At 43.0% G+C, this 26,219-nt stretch overlaps 1 protein-coding gene across 1 annotated transcript; it reads right to left on the bottom strand.

Annotated features, from left to right (window-relative positions):
• Window positions 1–467: 467 nt before the first annotated feature.
• On the bottom strand, window positions 468–26,219 carry LOC308308452 (protein shisa-like-1a; the record flags this gene model as incomplete). The annotated part of the gene is made up of 4 exons (XM_080753868.1): window positions 468–704; window positions 1,629–1,779; window positions 12,973–13,186; window positions 26,159–26,219. The coding sequence occupies 4 exons, from the start codon at window positions 26,217–26,219 to the stop codon at window positions 468–470; spliced, it is 663 nt and encodes a 220-aa protein (XP_080609994.1).

Here is a 26,219-nt window from a genome sequence, read left to right on the forward strand (position 1 = left end):
TTTTTTTTTTTGTATATCCATATACCTAAAAACTGTACTTAATTACAGTACTTAAAGGACCACTTCACCTCTGGGACAACCAGATCTTATTTTATTGTTGTTTGGGACACGATCAACACAATCCAGAGTTATTTTTTGTGTTCAATCTGTGTTTTTAGATATTTTAGTATTTCAGCATGCAACAACTGGTCATATGATGCATTTTGCATCATATGATGCATCAGATGATGCAATATCATGCTACAAAGCATCATATGATGCTTTGTAGCATGCTGAAATACTAAAATATCTAAAAACACAGATTGAACACAAAAAATAACTCAGGATTGTGTTGATCGTGTCCCAAACAACAATAAAATAAGATCTGTTTGTCCCAGTGGTGAAGTGGTCCTTTAAGTAAATCTACTTAGTTACTTTACAACACTGACCATTGGGTCACACATTCCTAAATGTGCATTGCGTCCCACTCACCATGCTGTGCAGGCCTGCTGCATGTGCTGCGCTGTGGGGCTGTGCTGTGGACAGTCTCCCCTCAGACTGAGTCTGTGTTGCTGCAGTTTGAGCAGCTGCTGGCAGGGCGGCTGGTGGAGGTGCTGGTGGGGTCCGAGGAGGCCCGAGCCAGCCAGGCCCCCCAGGGAGAGAGAGTGGCCCCTGGCGGCCCCGGGGCTCGCGGCCGCGTGGTGCTGCCTCCACTGGCTCCGTGCCTGTGGCGAGGAGGGACAGAGGAAGAGACGGAGACACAGAGAAAGAGAGAGACAGGGACAGAGAGAGGGAGAGAGTTGTGTCCTGAGGCATAAACACGCAGGCACGTGCACACATCAAAGGGGGCTTGAGCCCCTGCCCTTTTATCGGTCTGTAAAAAGTGCCCACTCCAGACCATGAATTTAGTTTTTACTACGGTGAAAGAAATGCAAATGCTCTCTTTCCATGCCATACCTGAAGGCAGCATTCAAGAGAATTGCCTTGTCCAAACTCCTGAACTTTAATGCAGCATCTAATGTTGAAAGAATTACCCTCTTTCTGTAGAAACTGACTTGAAATTTCTTAGTTCAGTGTGCAAGCACTGAAAATAGCCGACCTCCAAGCTCACAACGCATCGCAGCGCAACGCGTTGTGAGATTGGAGGTCCGCTATTTCCGCTATTTTCACCAAAAGGCCCTTTTAGACATTTCAGCCCCTGCCTCTCTAACATTATCTGCAAGTCCCTGCCCTTACACACTGAAAAAATATTTTTTTAACTGTTGTTTGCAACAGTACTACATGCACAAACTGCCAGCAGTCAACTCAGAGTCCTAGCTGTTCTTTTGTTGTTTGTTCCATTGAACTCCTCTGAGCCGTGCAGCCTGCAAACAGTTGATCACTTGGACTGTGAGATGTGCTCACATGTGTTGGACTTTCTGCAAGATATGTTAATCAAAATGTTGTTGTTTATTTTGCCTCAGAAACTAGCATTATTATTGTTGTTATTATTATACAGGGTGGAGGGGTCCCCAGTTAAAATATGATTATTTGGTGGGTCGCGGCCTGAAAAGGTTGAGAAACACATATATAGACAATACTCTGGCATGTTTTTTGTTGATGTACAGGATGAAAATGAACGCGTATCCCATGGCTTACAAGTGCAGTACCTGTTTGAGCCACCGGCCTCCCAGCCCCCACCTCTCCAGGTACACCCGGCACAGCTCATAGTTCATGGCTGAATAGTAGAGGAAGTCCAGAGCCAGCAGCACCATGACCAGGAAGCCATACACCCACACGCCTATCAGAGCCGTGTAGTTACTGTGTGGAAGGAGAGAGAGAGAGAGAGAGAGAGAGAGAGAGAGAGAGAGAGAGAGAGAGAGAGAGAGAGAGAGAGAGAGAGAGAGAGAGAGAGAGAGAGAGAGAGAGAGACAGACAGACAAAATGCCCCAAAAGGAGCTTTTTCTTTATTCAGTTTTTGTTCTCATTTACATATCCTATGAACTAAGTATCCGTTTGATCAACCATGATAGATTGACACCACATCAAAAATTCAGAAATATTTGGATTGTCAGGACATTGTTATAACAATCCATTAGACTCAGCAGCAATAACCCAGCCATCTCCCCGACTCCCTCCCCAGTCAAAGTTCAGAACTTTAATGAATGTAGAATTCTGTGCAGGATGTAATTTGCTGGAAATTAGGTGACTTAATTGAATGGACCACGTTTAAAACAATATTTGATTTTAAAATAAAAATCTCTCTCACACTTCTGCCAGTGATCTGCACCCTCCCCTGTGCCAATGTACGAGCACAAGAAACTAACAGGGTTTTCATGTGTACGTTTTAAAAATAATTTACCCTCTATATTGTTTATTGTTTAGGATCCCCAAGACTAGCTTTTGCCATGACAAACGCTAGTCTTCCTGGGGGTCTGACACAGACAAACATTAACAAAAACATGAATTACATGTAATCAACTTCATAATCACTATAATCTAAAGTCATTAAGCTATAACCAGAGCCACTAGAGTAGTGTGGTGGTGTTTACCTGCAGAAACACACCTCTCCCCTCTTGCTGTTTTGAATTTAGATTTTGTTTTGGTAGACAGGGATGTTTTGGGGCAATCAAACAGTGAAAACAACACCACAGAGATCCTTCTGCTCCACTACATCTCTGAGGCAAATATTGTAGGCTACCACAGAATGCTGCAATTAAGCCAACTAAGCACCACCTCTGCTGTTCCAAACACAGGCACGCTCTGAACAGCCGCACCCAGAACGGGACTAATTAATAGCCAATTAATAGCTAATTAACCACTAGGGCTAGGCTAGGCTAATCAATAATGAATTCGACTGGTGTAAAGGCTATGTTCTCAGCTTGGCTGAAGAAATCAGCGCTAACAGAACCCAATAACAACCCAACAGAGCAGCTTTCCTCCTTGCTGCTACCGGTTATATCGACGTAAAGGTGAGTCGTGTGTGTGTGTGTGTGTGTGTGTGTGTGTGTGTGAGAGAGAGAGAGAGAGAGAGAGAGAGAGAGAGCTGAGGGGGCGAGCAGTGAATGGTGAAGTTACAGTAGGCCCTACAGAAAGTAATTTCGTCCCACAAAGACACAGAGGCTGGCTCATGTAAACGGTTATTAGCCACTTTGTTGCAGCGCTGCAGTTAATCCAACAACTACGGCTGCCTGGACTCGCGTGCAGCCCAGCATGCACACGGTTGTGGGGGGGGGGGGGGGGGGGGGGGGGCGCATGCTTCAAACGACTGTGTGAGACCTCTATCATTAGTTTGCTTCCGGAAGGGGCAAAATAATGATAGAGCCCAAAATCCTTTTCGCCTCGGGCGTCTATCCAGCGGAACGGTACATGGTCCCCGCCTGGTAAATCCTAAACGTAACCTCTGTAAAACGGCTAAACCTAACCTTAGTCCTAACCTTAACCTCAGTAAAACGGTGCCAAAACCTATACCCTTTTTCATAATCTTAAACTCAGTAAAACTATGTCTAACCCGACATTTATTTCCTCTGTAAAACAAATATAAGCGGTCGGCGTGAGGTCGGCGGAAATAAATTAGGGTGAATGGAATTTTGGGGCGAATGGACTTGTTACCGAGGAAATAAAGCAGCAAGGTAGAGAAGTTAGGATGCATGATTTGGAGAAAGTTTGATATACTCCTGGAGAGAGAGAGAGAGAGAGAGAGAGAGAGAGAGAGAGAGAGAGAGAGAGAGAGAGAGAGAGAGAGAGAGAGAAACACAAAGGAAGAGGCTGTCTGTCTGTCTGTCTGTCTGTCTGTCTGTCTGTCTGTCTGTCTGTCTGTCTGTCTGTTACAGACAGACAGAGTGCTGGTGGGAATAGACCCTAATGCTTCTGCGCTTTAAATCAATTGGGCTAATTAGTGGGAGGGCCGCGAGTCTCCAGATAGTCCAGAGCGGGTAATTGGATTTCACTGGCAACACAGATAGACCTGGCAGCAGGATGAAGGAGAGATGGACGGACCGGAGGAGAATGGAAGAATCGACAGGGAGGAAGAGTGGGTGGGGAGGCAAATAGAGAGAAAGACAAACCCTGGATGCATTAGAACTGAGAGAATAACAGCAGGAGGTGCATAAGCAGGGAGACCCATTCATGACCATATATGACTGCTGCTAACTATAATTAGTTGGCACCTTTATTTTGCTGTGTGTACTACAAAGAGACTGATTTTCTGCCTCATTTATTCCCGACCATGAAGCACCTTGTGAGTCTTGTTATCTACTGTAACTTTGTTTTCTGTGATTTTCTTTTCTCCATTCTTATGACTATTTCTGAAACCTCAAAGTGCTTGCGGGGACGCCGGGGAACCTGTGCAAAAGCAAATTACACCCACACTTCTACTGCTGTAAACTTAGTTGTAAACTTTTTATCAATTAGTTCAAAAGTTAAATCTTCCTGGAAATGACATTTTGGTATATGCAGCTGTGCAGCGTTGAAAATAGACTGCATTTCCTTCACTGCCACCTGAGCCACCTCTGTTGATGTTGGATATAGTCACTGTCGGGCAGAAACCTTGTATTTCCTTTGTACAAGAGATTCAAGCAAAAGTAGTGAAAATACTTGTAGGTCGTCTATTTTCACAATTTCTGAACGTTTTTGTTCCATCCATTTCCTAAAAAGTAACGGTTTTGGATGGAGAAAGGATGCTTTCTCAATAGACCGTTTGTCAGCCTTCTGATTGGTCCCTGAGACTCCCTGACTGGCCAACCAGAAAAAAACATTCACTTTTTGCTATCGGGGGTGGAGTTTGTGCAGTGGAGAATGTTGCTTCAGGCTTTCAAAAACTGTCCGCAGTGCGCGACACGGAGATCGGCCGGTACGGTGATAGCGACGGCAAGCGTCAAGCGATCTCGCTCATCATAACGAATAAGCTTCAACAAACTAGTTCACATGTACCTTATCAATGGTCTAAGAGTCACGATTGGGTACATATAATTTAAATGGGCAGAATTACGAAAAGCCAGCCTATTATGTGAGGAGAAACATTCTCTCTGTCCTCTTCCTAGTACCCAAGATGCAATGCGCTTCTCTTTCTATCTCTGATCCAGAGGATTAAACTAATTAAAACATTTATTTTTCGGGGGAAAACTACTGTTTTGCTATGTAATTACTGTACCTTTTTCTTCCCTTTTTATTAATATCACGTAGATGTGTTTTTTGTGGTACTTTATATAGCTGTAATGAGGCTATGAAGGGAAAAAAAATCCCATCCACTTCCACTATAAAAGAATCTGCAAAGAGGATTCTGTCCCACTGGGATTAAACACATTAAAACATATATTTTCGGGTAAACCCCCTGTTTTGCAATGTAACTACTGTACCTTTGTCTTCCCTTTTTATTAATATCACCTAGGTGTTTTTCCTTTGGTACTTTATATAGCTGTAATGAGGCTATGAAGGGAAAAAAAATCCCATCCACTCCCACTATAAAAACAATCTGCCCAGGGTTAATGTCCCATCATAGTAACAGGGCAGAATGGGGCGGGATTTACAAAAGGGTTTATTGTTGTCTCCACCAGCCGAAGGCTGAGGGAGAGTATGTTTTCCTCCGTCCGTCCGTCCGTCCGTCCGTGCGTCCGTGCGTCCGTCCGTCCGTGCGTCCTCGCAGTTTGTGAACAGCTAATCTCAGTCACCGTTGGCCCGATCGCTGCCAAACTGAGCACACACACTCCCTGGATGCCAATCTAGAACCTCTGCCCCACATTTTTCAAATCGGCCTCATGGTGGCGCTATAACAGGCCGATTTGTGTGGCCTGGTTGTTACCAGCTAATCTCCGGCACCGTTGGCCCGATCGATGCCAAACTGAGCACACACACTCCCTGGATGCTAATTCAGAACCTCTGCCCCACATTTTTTAAATCAGCCTCATGGTGGCGCTATAACAGGCCGATTTGTGTGGCCTGGTGGAGACCTGTGCTCGGAAGAGCACTGCTTCTAGTTTTAGTTCTGTTTTAGTTGTGCTGGACAAAATCTTTGAAATAATAATGTCTTATGCCCCCTTGTGGCTCCTTTTGGTTTGCTATTAGGAATAGACCTTGATGTAAACATAAGGTCATGGCTTTTAGCGACCCGGAAAGATATTTGTTCACCTTCATAATGTGATGGCTCCATGATATCGCCTTTTACAAAAGTTCTACATTTAAGGGGAAACGGGATTTCATCGCTGTCGGGGCAAAACCTTGTATCTCCATGTTTATTTTTTTATATTTTTGTTGTAAACGAATGCCCTACTTCACAAGAGTGTCGCACAAAAGTAGGCCTAGTGAAAATAGCAGATCTACAAGCTCACAGCGTGTCACGTATCTGAAAGTCTATTTTCACTATTTCATAATTTTTTTATAAATGGAACAGTTTCTAACCTACAAGGTTGCTGACAGCAACGAAGGGAAGTGTTTCATTAAGTGTGACCCCATGCCATCCCATCCCATCCCAAATAAACCTCTTGCAAACTGCATGAACACTGGCTTTTGTTCACTTTCAGGCCAACAAGTCATTAAATGGAATCCAGCTTCCAAAGATCAAAAGCTGCTCTCCCATCAAAGAAAATAAATGAACTCTCCAATGTTCTTCAGTCCCACCAGGCCAAAACCTCAGCCAGAAGAAAGGCCGTTAATTGGTGAAATTGTAGAGTTGGTCTCTGGTGTTCAACTGATCTGAGTGCAACTTTTTCACCTGGGTGTTGGCTCACTGACACATGGAACTCTTTGCACCACATAGGTAACCCACTTAGTAACAAAGTACATTTACTCAAGCACTGTACTTAAAGGATAACTTTAGTTTTTTACAACAAGGGTTCATATTTTAGATTGTAATTAAAGAATATAAAAGGTCAGTGTTAAAATTATTTCAATTACTTCTTTCTATTGTTTTAGAGATTCTATTTCAGTGGTTGGGGTCATGCGTACAAGTGGCTAAATATGTCTTTTTACAAAGAATAAGCCATTCCCAAGATACAACGCAACCTTTCATGGTTGGATGTGACTTATGGGGGCTAGAAGTGTTACTGTAAATAGCAACAAAGAAACTGCTGGCTTATTGTGTCTAAAAATACATATTTAGCCACTTGTACGCATGCCCCCATGCGTACGCATGCCCCACATTTTAGCACGGTAAACGCCATAAAACAATAGAACGAAGCAAATGAAAACATTTTAACACTCACTTTTTCTTTTCTCTAATTACAATCTAAAATATGAACCCTTGTTGTAAAAAAACAAAGTTGTCCTTTAACTACAGTTTTGAGGTATTTGTAGTTTACTTGAGCATTTCCAATTTCCAGTACTTTTACTTCTACAAATATTGTAATTTTACCCCACTACAATTATTTGAAAACTTTAGTTATTAGTTACTTTGCAGATATAAATGATTATATTATAAGACATAGGCCTACTCCACTTTAGCCCTATTTTTTACCTAGGCTATTTGAAAATAGCCGATCTACAAGCTCACAACACGTCTATTTTTATATAGGCTATTTTAAAACTAACCGATCTACAAGCTCACAACGTGACGAATCGCGACACCGTGTGAGCTTGTAGATCTGCTATTTGGCCAATGTGCTATTTGGCCAATGTACAGACCAGCAGATCAACAGAAATGGCAAGCAGACAGACAGATAAACAGCAGGCAGCAGATATAAATGTGCCATTAGTGTTGCTACACCATCTGCTTGTCAGTGAGCCGTGACAAAGTCTTTAGCGTGTATAACATACTATACACGCAAAACTTATAGCACTGAACTTAGCTTTGTACAAAGTGAAATCCACAATGCTAATTTTAAAGCTTTAACTTTTATTTCTGATCAGGGATTGGAACATGGGGTCTCATGCATTAATCCAGGGGTCTTCAATGTATTATGTATTATCTGAGAGAGAGATGAAGCAGGGACCCCCTCTATAGTACATTTTGTAGCCTATTATTAATTTGTAGCCTACAACATTGTGTTGCAGATTACACAATATATTCTAATTATGTTGGATTCATGTTAATGTGCATTCTCAGACATTTCTTTTAGACACTTCAGCTCAGAATTAACCATAAACATTCATTCAGATGAACCATTTACCATTTATTGCAATAATATTTAAAGTGTATTGCAATTATATTGCATTTAATTTGGGGGTGTACAGCAGTAGCTCTGCTATGATATTACAGATTACCTGCTTGAGCATGAGACAAAATCTGAGATCACAAACCCCCCAGAGCAAAGCATAATACACAGATATTACATGCACATAACATTGAACCTCCCGCCTATGGGATGGCAACTTTCTTGGAACCTTGGTTCGTTCTTGCGAACTGGTCGCGAACCAACTTTTACGGTTCGGGAACCAACTTGGTTCTCGGTGGAAAAGCTCACCTCTGGTTCATCCCATAGGCGGGAGAAAGAACCTGAACCGGCTCTTTGCCGGTGGAAAAGGCCCTTCAGAGTTACAGACCTGTTATGGTCATTCAGGGCTAGCTCTTGTGTTTTTGGTAATATTATAAGACACTGGTGAAAATAGGGCCCTGTGTGTGTGTGTGTGTGTGTGTGTGTGTGTGTGTGTGTGTGTGTGTGTGTGTGTGTGTGTGTGTGTGTGTGTGTGTGTGTGTGTGTGTGTGTGTGTGTGTGTGTGTGTGTGTGTGTGTGTGTGTGTGTGTGCGCGCGCGCGTGCGTGTGTGCGTGCGCGTGTTTGCATGCGTGTTTGTCTCTCTCCTTCTAGTGGACTGTGCCAAATGTTTGAAGCGTGAAATACACTTTTTCCACACTTCTCTTGCCTTCACTTCTCTCCACTTTCAGTTACACTACAGCATCCTCATACAAAGTGGTGTGAAATACTGCACTTAAGTCCAATTTTGAGGTATTTGTTCTTTACGTTCCAATTTCCAATACTTTTACTTCAACTCCACTACATCTCGGTTACTAGTTACTTTGCAGATATACCGGTAAATTATTACATTATAAAACATGAACCACTTTAGCCCTATTTTATACCGAGGCTATTTGAAAATAGCCGATCTACAAGCTCACAACACGTCGCATTGCTCACAGCAACAAATTGTGATGAGCTTGTAGATCTGCTATTTTCAAACATTTTGTACTTTTACTTAAGGTGCTTCAAGCATATTCTGATACTTTTATCAATATTTTCATACTTTTACTCAAGTACATTTTGAATTCCAGACTTTACTTGTAACAGAGTATTTCTACATTGCAGTATTGATACTTTTACCACTGCTCATACAATCCTGCTCCACATCGATCTTTTAAATCGACCGATGCCATGCCTGCAGTACACTTTCAATTATTGATTGATTTGTCCCCTAGCAACTGTGTAACCAAGACCTTGGCAACACTGATGTCATCCAGGGGCAAAGAAGTTTAGGGATAAGGGGTAAGGCACGATCGCACTATTAGCATCATACAAAAGTAGCGAAACATGCTGATGGGGCGGCATAGCTCAGGGGTAGAGAAACCGTTATTAGAGCACGAAGGGTTCCCGAAGGGTTCCCAGTTCGAATCTGGGCTCCCCCTGAGTTAATGTCGAAGAGTCCTTGAGCAAGACTCTGAACCCCTAGTTGCTCCCGGTGAGCTGCATGGTTTCCTCCGCCACCGGTGTATGAATGTGTGTGTGAATGGGTGAATGTAATGCACAATCTATGTAAAGCGCCTTGGATAAATGCACCATTTACCATTTATCTACAAGCTGCAGCTGAAAGAGAGGCTGCAAAAGACATGCACATCCAAAACCTACTAATCTGGGTGCTGGACCAAAAACAGTAAGTTACAGTATAAGAATAAAAAAGGTCCGCACACCAATCGATGCTCCCAAGTGTGTTTATATTGGTAACGATTCGAGCCGACCAGGCTCTTCTTCCTATAGGTCTTGACGCTCACAACCTGTCACATCACGGACAGCTTGACAGCTTGTAGATCTTCTATGTTTTGAAAATATATAAATAAGTGAGAGTTTAAGTGTGTCTGTGGGTTTTATAAATATTGAACCGATGAAAAGTATTAACAAGAGCTTATGGCTGAATAATAACTATACATTGGACCCATTGGAACACTGGAACATTCCTGAAAAGTAGTGGTTTTGGACCGTTGATATCAACGTAGTAATGTATCATTTGTCTATGCCGTGTTGGCTGAGAAATATTTTTAAAGTTCATAGCACAGTAAAATCCTCAATGTTAATTTATCCATCTTTTCCCCGGAGTTACATTAACGCCAAGGATTTCATTGTTTAGAAAAATGAATCGCAAAGCAAAAGTTCGAAACTGTTGAAAGAAAAAGCAAAATTGAGCCTCCACCACAGGCCTTGCCCTTTCTTCAACCTCGAGCTCCTTTGATCAATGCCTTAGCGTTTGTCTTTTACATTTTTCTCCGATTTTACCAACATTACGTAACGCTTTGGGCTGCAGGCCTGGTGGTTCCATTTGTACACTCTCAGAGTTAAATGAACACAGGAGATTATACAGTGTGTGTGAGTGTGCAGTTCACTTAGCAAGAATTCATTGTTTGAACAAGCAGAGACACAAAGAGATGGATGGGGTCAGACTGACAGTGGGTTTAAACAAAGATTATGAATTGAACACACAACAAACACTGACTTCTGAACGGTACCATGACGGGAAGGGGCAATCCATTACGTGTGTGTGTGTGTGTGTGTGTGTGTGTGTGTGTGTGTGTGTGTGTGTGTGTGTGTGTGTGTGTGTGCGTGTGCGTGTGTGTGCGTGTGTGTGTGAGTGTGTGTGTCATGGTGTAAACGTTTATTTGAGCTGAGTCACACGGTATGTGTGACGTTTTGGAACGTACATGAGTCTGATTTAATCCTGTGAGAAGGTGTGAATTGATTTTCCTCTCTGGGAGTGAAAAAGCGCATCACTGTGACACACACACACACACACACACACACACACACACACACACACACACACACACACACACACACACACACACACACACACACACACACACACACAGTATATACAAGCAGTGGGGAACTAAGTACTCAACCCCACTGAGTATAAATACTCCTGGTCAAATACAGTATTAGCCTACTCCACCACTGCCAAGTGAAAGTTGCTCTGTCAAGTATTCAAAAGTACATGCTTTTACAAATACTCAAGGCTTAAAAAGAACAGAGAACTGGCTGACATTTTACCTCCATCATAAACAGGAATCTTGAGGAGAGAGAAGTGGAGTCGAAATGGTGAAACAAAAACATGATGGAGTGACACTTCACTGCATCATTGGGCCGCTTCAAAAGCTACAAAATAACTTTGTGTCTTCAAAAGCTTCAAGTGTCAGTCTTCAGTTTGTATCTTTATGTGATTGTCTTCCTTTGAAAATGGCCTGTAGACTGTCACTCTGTATAGCTAGCTGCTTTAGTGAACTAGTCTCTGCGTCAGTGTCTTTCTTTCTTTCTTTCTTTCTTTGTCATTCTTATCCTTTTGTGTGAATAGAATGGACCCATATCTCTATCTCTCTCTCTCATGTATAAATAAATTAAATCAATTTTCTGGTGGAGCGGATCATCTGAGAACCTGTGGTCATTCATGAAAACAAACAGGACATAAATAAACAATGGACAGAACTGCACCTAATTAGATTTCACTGTCGAGTTTTCCCATGTCGCTCAGCTATTGATGGGAACTAAGTACAGTAGAGAGAGAGAGAGAGAGAGAGAGAGAGAGAGAGAGAGAGAGAGAGAGAGAGAGAGAGAGAGAGAGAGAGAGAGAGAGAAGCCTTTTTGTTTAATTACATGAAACAAGAAAGAGAGACAGAGAGACAGAAACAGATACAGAAAGAAAGAGTGAGAATAAAGAGCGAGGGAGAGAAAAGTGACCCTAATTCCTAATTTCACATAAAGAAAATTACCTGTATACAGTAAGCGCACAACGCGTCACATCCGAGCCTGTATCTGTTAGTTTCGGTCGCTGACAGTCATACCGGTATAACGAAGGGCTTAATGCATATCCAGTGCTGCAAGACGGTATAAAATGGCCTTCACAACAACAAAGCATGGATACAGCACGGCAGCTTGTTCGGCAAATGCAGTGTGCAAATCTCTCTCAGAGAGATGAAAAGTGGCACCAGCTGTCAATACACAAGTTGCAGTTTTGCAGACGTAATGCAAACTAAATCTAAACTTTAATCTGCGTGTTCAGCAGACGGTGGGTAGAAGTTTTTGTTCAAGGTGCTTCAAGGGCAGACTCCAGGCGAGTTAATGCAGGAGTCCACAAACCTTTCCATGCCAAAAATAGTTAAATAGCATCTGGCTGCTGCTTGGCATTGTGAAATGGACTTGGACTTTTGACTGCACTACATGGGGATTGGGGACCACTAGGTCCCATGCAAACTTTAAAAAATACATTATGAAATAACTTAAGCCTTATTTCTAAAATAGTGAAAATAGCAGAGTTTGTAGAAGTTAACGGCCATTGACACTACTTGACCACTGCCCTTCTTTGGGCATCTGCCTACTCGGGTACAATGCAAGTCAAAAAACAATGCCAGTTGGGAATTACCCACCTTGGTTATGCAATACCCATTGTACCCCCTGTCTCTGACAGAGGGGCTGTCTGTCTGTGTCCCTTTTATGCCCATGGATATATATTCTGTATTGGCCTCTCTATCTGTGTACATTTATCCACACATATGGAATTCCGTGTTCTCAAATATTGAGTCCATGCCAGTCTATGATGTCAGTACTATGATGTCTTATTCATGACATCAGATGACTCCATATATGGGGATTTGCTGATTTTGTAGCTACTTTTTGGAGATCTGCTGATTCGGCCGAGTTGAACATGTTTACGTGTATTCATATTCAACATTGTGCTGTCAAACAAGTCTATGAAGCCATCTATGAAAAAGTTTAATTTGCAACACGATTGTATCCAATATGTAGTGGAGGTCCCTGCTTCATCTCTTTCTTAGCTAATGGGGTCCTAGTCCTGATAAACGTTGAAGACCCCCAGGTAAATCTTACTTGTGTGTGAATCCATCGGCTGTGGAGGTGTGGTTGATCTGCGTCACACTGTGGAACTCGCTCTCGTTGCAGCAGTACTTGAAGGCCGTGTTGTTATGGTAACAGCAGAACATGTAGGTCTTGTTGTCGGACAGGCGCGGGCAGTGGAAGCCGAAGTGATAGCGCCCCCTGTGGTCGGTGTAGGGCTCGCACACGCGAAAGTGGGCCGAGAGTGCTATGGAGAGAGGGGGAAGGGGGGGGGGGGGGGGGGGGTTGACACTGGTGTTACAATCAGAAACATATATTACCAAAGCAAGGGGTCCTTGAGGGCATTCCATGGGGTTCCCCTGCTAAATGAGTTCAGTTAAAAAGTTTGTTTGTTAAAGCATCTGATGGATGGAGTGAGGTTTGGATGAAATGACAGAATGGGACAGAGAGAGGACAGCATCTCTGATTCAAAAGATCTTACAGAATACTCATGAGAAATGTGAGAACAAGAAGAAAGAAAAAACAAGACAAAAAACATAAAACATTCAGGCCCGAGAAGAATATGTTTTTTAAGCTGCAGTATTTGAGAGAAATATTGATTCCCTGACTGAGAGAGATGGACGTGATCATGTATCTGTCAGCCATTTGTTTCACTGGCTGTTTGGTTGCTTAAAACTCTCTCTCTCTCAAAACTGGAAAAACTCAAGTAAAGTACAAATACCTCAAAATTGTAAATGTACTTAGTTACTTTACACGTGTGAGAAAGGGTTTCCTCGCTCCCTTGACATGCCGATGGTCAATGTGCATATAGGCAAGTTCATATTGATTATAGTCAACCCGCTGAGGAGAACACTGGATGAGGACAGAAGGACTCATTAGAGAAGGATAGAGGGAGATAACTGTTATTCGTCGATCAATATCCCCTGACTCTCTGGTGGTACAGAATGCACACGTGCAGGCGTGCATCATTTGCATTTAGATGATGCTGGCTGGACAGAGCAGGAAGTTTACGAGAGCAGGGAAAGCTAAGGAGAGACATGACGTATAATGAATAAGTTCCCTCGCCTGGAATGACAACACCATATGCACACACATGACAGACAGACAGACAGACAGACAGACAGACAGACAGACAGACAGACAGACAGACAGACAGACAGACAGACAGACAGACACTTACTTCTTTTCTCTAGCACAAATGTACAGAATGTACATTTAGATAGGATGTTGTTTACTTTAGACCAGGTGTCTTCAACAGGGGGTCCGGGACCCCTAGGGGGTCCTCAGAGTTACTACAGGGGGTCCTCCAAATCTTTGACTGATAGAAACTTTTTTTCCTCCCTTTTTATTCAGGCCGGGAACACATTTTAGTGTATGGGAGGAGCTTACAGTACATGTACAGTATGTAGCAAAATATTTGTTTTTGTAGGCTAATTTCTGATTTAGGCCTAACTATAGGTTAGGCCTAAATGGGTTACCCTAGTGTCCATATTCGGAGAACTTTAGCCAAAAATAGCAGATCTACAAGCTTCTGGACTTCTGGACTTTTACTTGTAACAGAGTATTTCTTTTTTTTTTATCACATTTTTCTTTAGAGTATTGCACTATTAATACTTTTACTTAAATAACATATGTGACTACTTTTTCCAACACTGTATGTATGCACATGTATGAATACAGGACGTACAGTAGTACAGTACAGTACACAGGACACATCCCACGCACTACGTGCCAAGATTATTCAAAACACATCCCACACGCACAGGCACACCACACTTTATATTTATAATCGTAGGCAAGGCAAGTGTATTTGCATAGAACATTTCAGCAACAATGCATTTCAAAGTGCTTTACAATATACAGAGCATTAGATGTACACATACAGTACGTCATGTCCTAGTATCAGCAAATAGGGAAGGGGATCAACGCCACGTGATTCCCTTGTTTGACCCGGCCAAAACTCGGAGGTGTGTCTCAAAGAATATGATTATTGCCACAATCACAGGAAAATTAGGAATATTTGGCAGTCCTGTTGTTGTAATTACCTGCACTACAATACTTCACAATAGTTGCGCTATGACGAAATAAACCCTTAAAATGTAACAATGTGTGCGTTACGTAATTTAGTTCCAATAGTGAAAGCTGTGTCGTTTCCCCCGGTGAAGGAATGGCGGATTCGGTCAAGCCCTGAAATACCCGTATGTCTCTCACAGAATTGCCTTGTCACCGCGGCTAACTTTGTTTTTGCAACTTCTTTTGGCCAGTTGAAAATCGAGTTAAATTAACATCAGGCGGATAGGTTATCTTATACAGGCCTATTGCTGAATATTGTTGATATATACTGTTTTGATGTCTTGATACTGTGCAATGTCTATGCTCTTGTTATGGATTTCTCTAAATGTAATGTAAGACTGTTTAATATGTGCAGTAATGTGTCTGTCACTTTACCTCAGTAAGTTAAGAATACAGTACTTGGCAGTTGGCACAAAAAAGACTGACTCAACAACAGCTGTCAATCGGGACAGTGGCTCCACGCTTGCTACGACGTCACCAGTCCATACATGGAAGACTCTTCACAGTCGTATCTTTAGACACTGTTTAGGAGACACCCTTTCACCTATTCTTGTCACACTGTCTTTGTATAAATGGGAGACTGCCCAGGAAATGGGAGCGACACTTGCACGCGTGTCGCTCAGAGCTCTTGATTGTGTTGTTAAATAAATATTGTACTCATTGTCACTCCACCCTTTGGAAATTCAATGTATTATATTATATACAATAGTATGATGTTTGAAGAATTCTAACACTATCTGGTTGTATAAATATTGCTGTATATTATTGATACAGTCCACTTACCACTACCAATCAATCAATCAATCAATCAATCAATCAATCAGAACTAATACGTTGAGTTTAGCTTCTCAGCATGGGATCAAAACTGCAATCTGCAAAACTGCTCAAGTGTGTTTTAATTATGATTATGAAGACAAATGTGTCTTTATAATCCTTATTACCTCTGTCATTTTGCCTGACTGCTAGCGTCCGACATCTCAACACCACACTACGTGGGGGGAGAGAGTCTGACATTCCGGGCAGACAATCCATTTCGGCGGGGGGGGGGCTAAAGCCTATTGACGTCACACACACACACACACACACATACACACACACACACGCGCGACGGCGACGTGGCGTGACATTGCAAAAATACGTTATTTCTCATAACATATTATATGTCTGCATGTTTACGTTAGTGCAAAATGGTATTAAAACGTGAAGAAACGGCACTATTTCATAGTTTATTAAAATAATACGAGTCAAGTCTGACTCCGCCATGACAGTTTTCACGGACCAATCAGAGTCCACTAGACTCTCACGTGGGCAGAGGACACCAATCAGAGTCCACGAGTGAGTCTTACGTGAGCTCAAGAGCTCTGTTTGGAGGGGGCTGGGACCGGAGCAGCCACACACGTGCCCCAAGCATACAACCCTGATTGGCCCATTCAATGCGCCCGCTCTTCGGGCGCCTTCGAAATAGATTAAAATGTGTGCAGCTTCAGTCCACACTACAAACCACCCACCAGCAGGGGGGGGTGATGTGCGGACTGAAGTGTCAGGCTATCTGTCATTATCATCATCATCATCATCATCATCATCATCATCATCATCATCATCATCATCATCATCATCATCAGCAGCAGCAGCAGCATCATTTGTATTGTCATCATCAAAAACTCTGTCCCCCTTATGTCATCCTTCTACCACTTGAACTGTATTTGGGGCATGTTATGGTAGCCGAACATCCTGCGAAATAGCCGATCTGCAAGCTCAAAACGTTTTGAGTGTGTAGGCTGCCTATTCTTTTCTGTGAAGAGCTTTGTTATAGAGGGAAGAAAAGAAGAGTCCTTGCATAGAGCCCCGGCGACCCCCTGTCAAATGTGTATAGTACCACTTAAGCCATATTTTATGCTTTGCTGTACGATGGTGTCGCACAGTGAAAATAGACGATCTACAAGCTCAAAATGCGTCACAGGGTGTTGTGAGCTTGTGTCTTGTAGTAATTTGCTTTATTATTTCTATAGTATTATTGCGACCGTCAGGTCGCAGTTACTATCAAAACCTCGACCAGCTATCCGTCAGTCCGTCAGTCAGTCTGTCTGTCACACGTCACACTTTTGCCCTGCTCATATCTCCGCAACCGTTGCCCCGATCCATGCCAAATTTTGCACACACACTCGCTCACTTGCCTGCCAAAGCACAACCTCCACCCATCAATTCCCACATGGCCCTCTTCTTGCGCCACCATGAGGCAGATTCTTGCAAAACACATTTTTGGACACTGCTCCTACAAAGTTTGCCCTAAAATCACGCAAATCGGTACACACTTGCTCTACACTCATGTCATCAACATGGATCTGTCCCATTTAGCGCCACCTTTAGGCCGATTTTTTTAAACACATTTTTAGACACTACTCCTACAGATTTTGCCCTAAAATCACGCAAATCGCTACACAGTATGTCTACACTCATCTCATCAACATGGATCTGTTCCATGTAGCGCCACCATCAGGCCGATTTTTTCAAACACATTTTTGGACACTGCTCCTACAGATTTTGCCTAAAATCACGCTGCGACCTGACGGTTGCTTATCTCCCGATTAGGGAGTCTTACTGGTATTGGCATTTATTTTCCTCCTATAATGAATGACATACCCAAAATAGAGATGCCAGGTAGAAAGTGGTTAATCTGCTTGCTTTTGTTTGGCAGTTATTCAGCGCTTATGTACAAACGGGCTCATTTTGTTTGAGGTGAAGAGGTAAAGAAAATGACATCAGTCAAAGAATGGTTTCTATTATACGAGGTACGTATTTTCACAAGAAGCTGATCAATAATGAAACCTTTTTTTTTTTACTTTCTTTGTTTCATGTGACTGCTTACTGGTCGAAGGCCAATTGCTAGTGAGCTCGGGTTTAAAGGCAAGCTGTAATTGGCTGAGTAAATCAGCAGGGTTGTCAATTTGAGCGGCCAAGAACACTCAGAGCCTAATCTTGAACTCATAAAAAGTCTGAGTCATGCACTGACACGCACGCACGCGCGCGCACGCACACACACACACACACACACACACACACACACACACACACACACACACACACACACACACACACACACACACACACACACACACACACACGTGCACACGTACGCGCACACACACACACACACACACACACACACACACACACACACACACACACACACACACACACACACAGACTCCTTTCTCTGGCGGTGGTGATACTGTTCAGAGCGTGTGCTTTGCTGTGGCTGTTTGTAGTTAACACCTCATAGAATTTAAAGTAAGGGAACAACTCTGCCTGGCTGCTATTCAACTGCACCTAGCACTGCTTTCCATTCCATTCACAACACAAGGGGTTTCACTGTAAGCAAGGAAACATGTCATACAACCATACAGACCACTGAATGTACGACAGTTGATACAGTATGCTCTAAGTGGAATTCATGATTTTTCTGCAAACTAATTAAAAAGCTGTACAACCTAGATTAAGTTAATCTATTTAATTGTATTTCTGCCATAGATATACTGTATTTGTAAACAGACACAAGGAACATTAACACACACAAAGACACTCATTATAAACAAATTTGATGCAACATTCTGTCCCCCTAGGATGGCAGGAGAAGATATGAATAATGAAAGAGCCAAGTGTCCTTGTATTCGGAGCTGTCCTAACACATGTTCATGTTCTGAACTTTTGTCAAGGGATATGTGAAATTTCGAAATAGTTGACAGAGTCGACCATTAATGTCTCACTTACTCGTGCATGCCTCACGGGGTCTGCTTCTGTCAGCGTGCCTGCTTTGTTTAGTTCCTCCTAACATTAATTATGTATAAGTCAGGAGAACAAATGCCCAAAGTACATGGGGTGTGACATAATCATCATCTTCCTCTGCCTAATAACGTATCTATCTGTATCTGTAATTTATTGCAGTGGTTCTCAACCCTTTCTAGATCAGGGCCCGCTTGAACACACGTGTATTTTCATGTGTGTTTATTTTAATGATCAATTATTCAATTGAAATATCAACAAATTGTCAAGGTTTTAAAGAAGGTTTCGAGGTTTTTCTACATTAACTCTTTTAATATTATGGTATATTATCATTATGTAAAGTCATAGTGTTTTGCCAGCCCATTTGCAGCATCTTCACGGCCCGCAGGTTGAGAACGACTGTGATACTGTACTGGAGCTGAGTATAAGCTGCACACTTACACACATGCCGGACTGATTTGTGTGCATGTGAACACACACACACACACACACACACACACACACACACACACACACACACACACACACACACACACACACACACACACACACACACACACACACACACACACACACACACACACACACACACCTTCTCTTCAGTGACAAAAAAGTCAAAGCACATTCATAGCACTACAAAATGGGAGCACAGGGCTTGAATGACTTAAGATCTTTTAATAATGCCAAACCTCTGTCTGTCTGTCTGTCTGTCTGTCTGTCTGTCTGTCTGTATATCTGTCTACAGACTACAGTATGTCGCTCTCTCATTGAAATGGCACTTTCCCATACCTCTTTTAGGCTTGTGTGTGTGGGAGATTCGTAACCCCCCCTAACCTTTCTCTTGCTCTCATATACAATAGACTAGCAAACAAAAAAAACATGCATTTCAATCTCTCTCTCTCTCTCTCTCTCTCTCTCTCTCTCTCTCTCTCTCTCTCTCTCTCTCTCTTGTGCACGCACGTACACACGCATGCACACATGCAGAGAGCGAGGCTTAGCACCAATTAAGTGAACCAGTTAATAGGGGCTTTTCAGATATTAAAAGCCCATATGTTTTAGATCCATCTTGTCCTAAAAAGACCTTGGAAAAGCCTGAGAGTTGGGTGGAGCTGGCAACAAAGCTCAGTCAGACCTGCCATCTACAGTTAAACCACTTATTAGGCCTAACCCTGCATCTGCATGCTCAGGAAGAAGATGCAGATCTGGAAGCTCTGATCCAGTATAGGGCTGGCAAATGAAGGCTTCAGCGTTAGTTTATGCAGGACACGACAGTCTAGCCCCACCCAGCTGTAGTCAGCTGTCAGTCAGCTCTTTTCCTAGTCTCGCGTAGCCAGACAACTATTCCACAATCTCCGAATGCAATATAGAGTCTGGAACGGCAGCTCCCGAACGGCGAGTATCGGAAGTAGCCACTGCTGCACTGAACTGTAGTCCCATTGGAAACATAACAGAAACACACTAGCTCAGACAAAGTGATTCGAGTGGCCTATTCTTGTTATGGGTGTCTAGTTTAATAAAACGTTTGAAAACATCATGGAGGTGGGGCGCCCGCTGGCCTAGTGGTCAAGGCGCATACCACATACAAGGCTATGATGCCTGCTGGCGTCGACGGTTCGATTCCCGATCCGGACGACCTTTGCCACATGTCATTCCCCATCTCTCTCCCCGTTTCCTGTCAGCCTACTGTCCTATCAAAATAAAAGGCAAAAAGCCAAAAAATGAATAAATAAATAAATAAGAAAACACCAACAACACCAGAGAAAGACGAAATAACGCCCCCAGAAATATTGAAAGGAGACATAACGCTTCCAGTATGTTATTGCTACTGCACCAAGGGAGCGGTTGCGTCACATCCGCTCTATCTCGCACTCATCGTTTCTATTTCCGTTTGCCAGACTGTATGCCGGGAGCATTTGCCCAAATCGCGGAGGCAACAGTCTGGCCTCGCGAGACTACTCTTTTCCCATTCCTCATTCACATATCTGCTGGTCCTTACGTCACACTTTCATACTCCAATCAAAACTCTCATTCAGTAGGGAAGGCTCCTTTAAATACCGCTTGCTTTCTCTACCTACAGTATGATTGGTTATGCGAAGCCTCGGATACTCGCTGCTAGCCGCCACCTCCACCACCCCAGCCTCCACCTTTTATTAGTCTGGCTAAGCTCAAATACTTGTGATCTGTCTGTTGATTAAGTTATGTGTCAATGTATTGCTATTGTTCTGCTATTGTATCCCCATGGGGGGTCTTGCTTAGCGTTCCCTGATTTTGCTTAGCATGCTCAAAAAGCAAGCACAAAATTCAGGGAAAATCTCAGAATTTGGAGCCCTTTAATGCCAAAATTAACTGTATTCTGTTTATGCAATAAATGGTTAAAACTACTTTGACAGGAGTGTTCCTGACTAAACTATAGATCATCGTCTTATAGCTGAGAGAGAGGTGAAATGGCCGGGGACCCCCACTACATATATATAAAGTGTTGCAGATTAAACATTTTCAATACAAGGTAAATGTGAAAAAATTGTATGGCTGTTGTCGGGTGGAAACCTTGTATGTCCAAAACCGTTTTCATTCATCATAAAAAAGGTTAAAATAGTGAAAAATAGCCAATCTACAAGCACAGAACGCCACCGCGAGACGTTGTGTGCTTGTAGATCTGCTATTTTCACTAGTCTTGTGCGACAGTCTTGTATTATGATGAAGCAGGGCTTTACTTTACAAAAAAAACATACAAATTAGAAACTTGGAGATACGAGGTTTCTGCCTGACTATCATTAATTATGTATTATAAACACACAAATATTAGGTGGCCCCTTACAGTAAATAGTTACATCATGGCAAGGTAACTACACATCCCGATTAAACTCTACCAAAGTTTAATTGTATTTCAAAGAGCTCTTCTCTCACTCTGTACTAAAACACCTCAGTGGCTCACAGAGATAGCCTACATAGGCCTACTGTACATGCACATTCATTAGACATTTTGCCAGTAAAAGCAAAACAAGAGCAGGACAGGAGGAATGGCAGCAGACAGTGGAGAGCTAAATGTTAGAGGAACACAATTGTGGTCAAAAGATTCCTGGTTCAATGACCCTGGACCGCTGGAAGAATTCTGGGAGGGGGTAGTGAATCAACATCCCTAAACACCCACCACAGAAGTGTCCTTGAGCAAGGTACTGCTCAAGGACACTGGGCAGCTCCCAGTGGTGTAAAGTACCTAAGTACATTTACTTAAGTACTGTACTTAAGTACAATTTTGAGGTATTTATACTTTACTTGCGTGTTTCCAATTTCCCAATACTTCTACTCCACTACATCTCGGAGGCAAATATTGTACTTTTACTGCACTATAATTATTTTACAACTTTAGTTACAACTTTGTAGATTTAGATTATTACTACCAGTAAAGCCCTTATCAGAGTCTGCGGTGAAGAGCCTATTGCCGCAAATTTTAGGTGTAAAGCTATCCACCTAAAGTGAGAAAATAAGTGGAGGCCATCATAGTCAGTCACGGTGGTATTACTGTGACTGACTGGTCTAGATCGACCAATCAGTGAACGGGGTGATGGGTCGATCTGTCTGAAAGTAAAAACAGAGAGATGTGTCGGGATGCAATGTTGTAGTTTTATGACTTAAAAAGACTACACCGCGGTGGATAGCTTATCACCGCGGTGCCTACTATGATAGGGGCTTAAGACTCCCAAATCGGGAGATAAGCGACCGTCAGGTCACATGTATACACAAATTGATTGATCCATGTTGATGACATGACTATAGATATACAAAAGATACATTAACCAGTTCAGCCCTAATAGTGCGACGATTCGTAAGGATCAAAGCTAGTTCAGGGGGCGGTCCCAAGGGAGCGCGCGCGGAGGGGGGTGGGTCACTAGGTCCTGCCCCCCCCTTACCCATAGTTCTTAGGGAAGTCAGATGGTGGGACTCAGTCTTGTTGCATAGCACTGCTGCTGCTACCACGCTGCAGTACACACACAAGTGCCACACTTGTTGCTTGCAGGTAGCTGTGCTGTTGCCCACCGCTTGGAGAGGGTGCCTAACTTGGCTGAGTATTTCTGGCTGTTTCTGCTATTTTACTATCGCTCAATTCATGTTCTTAGCTGCCAAACTAAGAAGCTGTGTTCTTGGCCAGGTTGTATGGGAAGTTTGAGATTGTTATTCTGGTAATCGCTGAATTCTAAACTGCTGTTTCAAGGTTCAGATTTCTTGCTATCGTTGCTGGTGCCTAGCTGATTTCTGTACTTTCAGTTGTTTGTTGCTAAAGCTATTTCAAAGGTGCTACAGGCTTGCTAAAGTTGCTAAAGGTAAACTCAGTATCATAGAAGTTGGCTGTGGCTACGGGCTAAATGCTAACTTATTTCGTGCCCTGGTGGGCCTTTACTGGGCTACCATGAGTTAAAGTAATCTCAGTTGTTGGGTTGTCGATAACAATGTCAGTACTTTGCAACGGCGCGGGCCGTATCGGCTAGCGCGGAACAACAGGGTTAATGTACAGTCAGCTAGGAGCTAGGTGGCTATTGCTAGCCGGCTATTTCGGTAAGGATGCTGTTAGCTGGTAAATCAATGTGCTAGCCATGTCAAGGCATAGAGCGGCGGCCCGCGTGAAAACATGGCCCCGTAGCAAGTAATGAATCACGCTAGGAGGATTTAGTATGGCTTCAGTCAGATTGCAGTATATCGTTATAGTCAGCAGTACCACCTTCCTCACCGTTGGTTCGGTCTGCCAGCTGCTAACATTCTTAATTATTAAATTGCTTTAGCAGTACTTATAGCGTTTTTGGCAAGCTGCCAATATCATTGCTTAGTATTTTGCCTTAGTAATATTCGCTCTGCCAGATGCTAATATGCTTAATTATTATTTTTTTGCGTTAGCAGGAAAGGCAGTTCATAGTTTGCCCCGCAGTAATGATAACTTAATCGCTAGAGTCACAGCAGAGCTGCCTTCCTCGCAGTTGGCTAGCACTGGCATGGGATTCTGAGATTTTGGCGTGCTTTGGGGGTTTGTAGTTTTGGGGGGTATCGGGCCAGGGCTCGCTGTAATTAGATTATGCCCTCGATGCTCATGGTAACATGAGGATCGTGGGTTCAGCGAGCCATGGCCCGAGGCAGAACCCCATGCCAAACCATGCTAACTTAGGCTATAGATTCTATGCTGTCTTATAGTAGAGCTAAGGTAGGCTGCCAATACTATGCGCTTAGATATAGGCTTAGATTCTATGCTGTCTCTATAGTAGGGTGCTCAATATGCCATGCTGTGTGATGCTTGCTTTCTGCCTTCATTCTGGTCAATAAAGTATATCTTAACCCAAGTGATCGTCTCCTGAAATAGTGCGACGATTCGTAAGGATCAAAGCTAGTTCAGGGGGCGGTCCCAAGGGAGCGCGCGCGCGGAGGGGGGTGGGTCACTAGGTCCTGCCCCCCCCTTACCCATAGTTCTTAGGGAAGTCAGATGGTGGGACTCAGTCTTGTTGCATAGCACTGCCCCGCCACCACCCCAGCGCCACCTTCAGGTTCTGCCTTAGATCCCCCTCGGGGGGTATCGGGCCAGGGCTCGCTGTAATTAGATTATGCCCTCGATGCTCATGGTAACATGAGGATCGTGGGTTCAGCGAGCCATGGCCCGAGGCAGAACCCCATGCCAAACCATGCTAACTTAGGCTATAGATTCTATGCTGTCTTATAGTAGAGCTAAGGTAGGCTGCCAATACTATGCGCTTAGATATAGGCTTAGATTCTATGCTGTCTCTATAGTAGGGTGCTCAATATGCCATGCTGTGTGATGCTTGCTTTCTGCCTTCATTCTGGTCAATAAAGTATATCTTAACCCAAGTGATCGTCTCCTGAACTGTATATACATTTTGGCCATTTGAAAATAGCCGATCTACAAGCTCACAATGTGCTGCAATGCGAGCTTGTACATCAATACTTTTGTACTTTTACTCAAGTAAATGTTGAATTCTGGACATTTACTTATTTCAACATCGCAGTATTGATACTTTTAATTAAGTAAAGAATGTGAGTAGCCTACTTTTTCCACCACTGCTGGGCAGCTCCCACGTGTGAAGCCTATACGTGTGTGTAACTGTGAAGCTTCTCACAACAACCACAGTTGCTCCCAGGTGGAACTGTGTGTGTGTGTGTGTGTGTGTGTGTGTGTGTGTGTGTGTGTGTGTGTGTGTGTGTGTGTGTGTGTGTGTGTGTGTGTGTGTGTGTGTGTGTGTGTGTGTGTGTGTTCGTGTGCGTGCGTGCGCGCGTGTGTGTGTGTGAGAGAGAGAGCGAGAGAGAGCGAGAGAGAGAATCAGGGCATCAATGAAAAAGAGCTTTTATGCTCAGCGAAACTACCCTGGAGAGAGGATTGTTGTTTCATTTGTGCCTAGAGTCTGTACTGCAGTTCACTAGGTGCTATCACTTTAGCAGAGTTTAGCTTGCCAAAGAAACTGATGCAGACTGGACTGGCATGTGTGTGAGGTGTCTCAAAATCCGGGGCTCAAGCCTCATAAAGAGCTTTTTTGTGGACAGTTGTCAGAGTCAAGGACATGGGCAATATAAAATATGTACTGTACCTGTAATCATTCCAGTACAAATCACTAAAAACGAAGGAATGTGGTATAAATCACTGGTTCCCAAGCACTGAGAATTATGCCAGCATTCACGTTCTGTCCTTCAGGTACTTGTTTATTATGCGAAATCATTACGTGTCTGTTTTGTCATGTTGCACGTATTACTTGAAAATGAAGACGTACCTGAAAGGATTGAACATGCTGTTATCATTGTCTTTATGTTGGACTATTCCGAGCAGTGCACCCGGCAAGCTTGTTGAATCGTTAATTTAGTTTTACTCAAGTTGTGCTTGCATTACTCCTAGTTAGACAGACACACAGATGGTCAGAAAGACAGATGGACAGATCGATACATAGCAAGATGCGGTCCAAGAGTAGAACGAACGCAGCCACCCTGACATGAAAGGTGTGATAAATGCAATTGGAAGATGAAAGGATAAAATGATAGAACAACAGTGTACCTGCAGCAGATAAAAGGAGTAATTGACCTGCTTGGACATGAAAGGAAAGACAGATCACAGTATCACTAAACAGTAACCTTTGCAAAGCCTGGAATATTTAGAAAAGACTCAAGCAGAGAATGTGTCAGGCAGAGAGCCGCATAGAAATGATGAATGATTTCCTGCAGCAGATAACAGCAGAGGTAGGGATACTAGGGAACAACCTGCACATTAACTAATTGACCCTTCTCATCATAGGTAATTATAGGCGTGTATGACATTCTGATAATAAAAAGAAGGGAAAAAAATAGAGTGAGATTATTTTTTCTTTCTTTCTTTTTCTTTTACCTGCGGTTGTTAGCAGGAGGAACAGAACCACCTGGACATGAGCAGACCAGTGCTGGGTCAT

This window comes from Nannobrachium achirus (assembly GCF_963921795.1).
Source record: "Nannobrachium achirus genome assembly, chromosome: 23".
In the NCBI taxonomy this organism is placed as follows: domain Eukaryota; kingdom Metazoa; phylum Chordata; class Actinopteri; order Myctophiformes; family Myctophidae; genus Nannobrachium; species Nannobrachium achirus.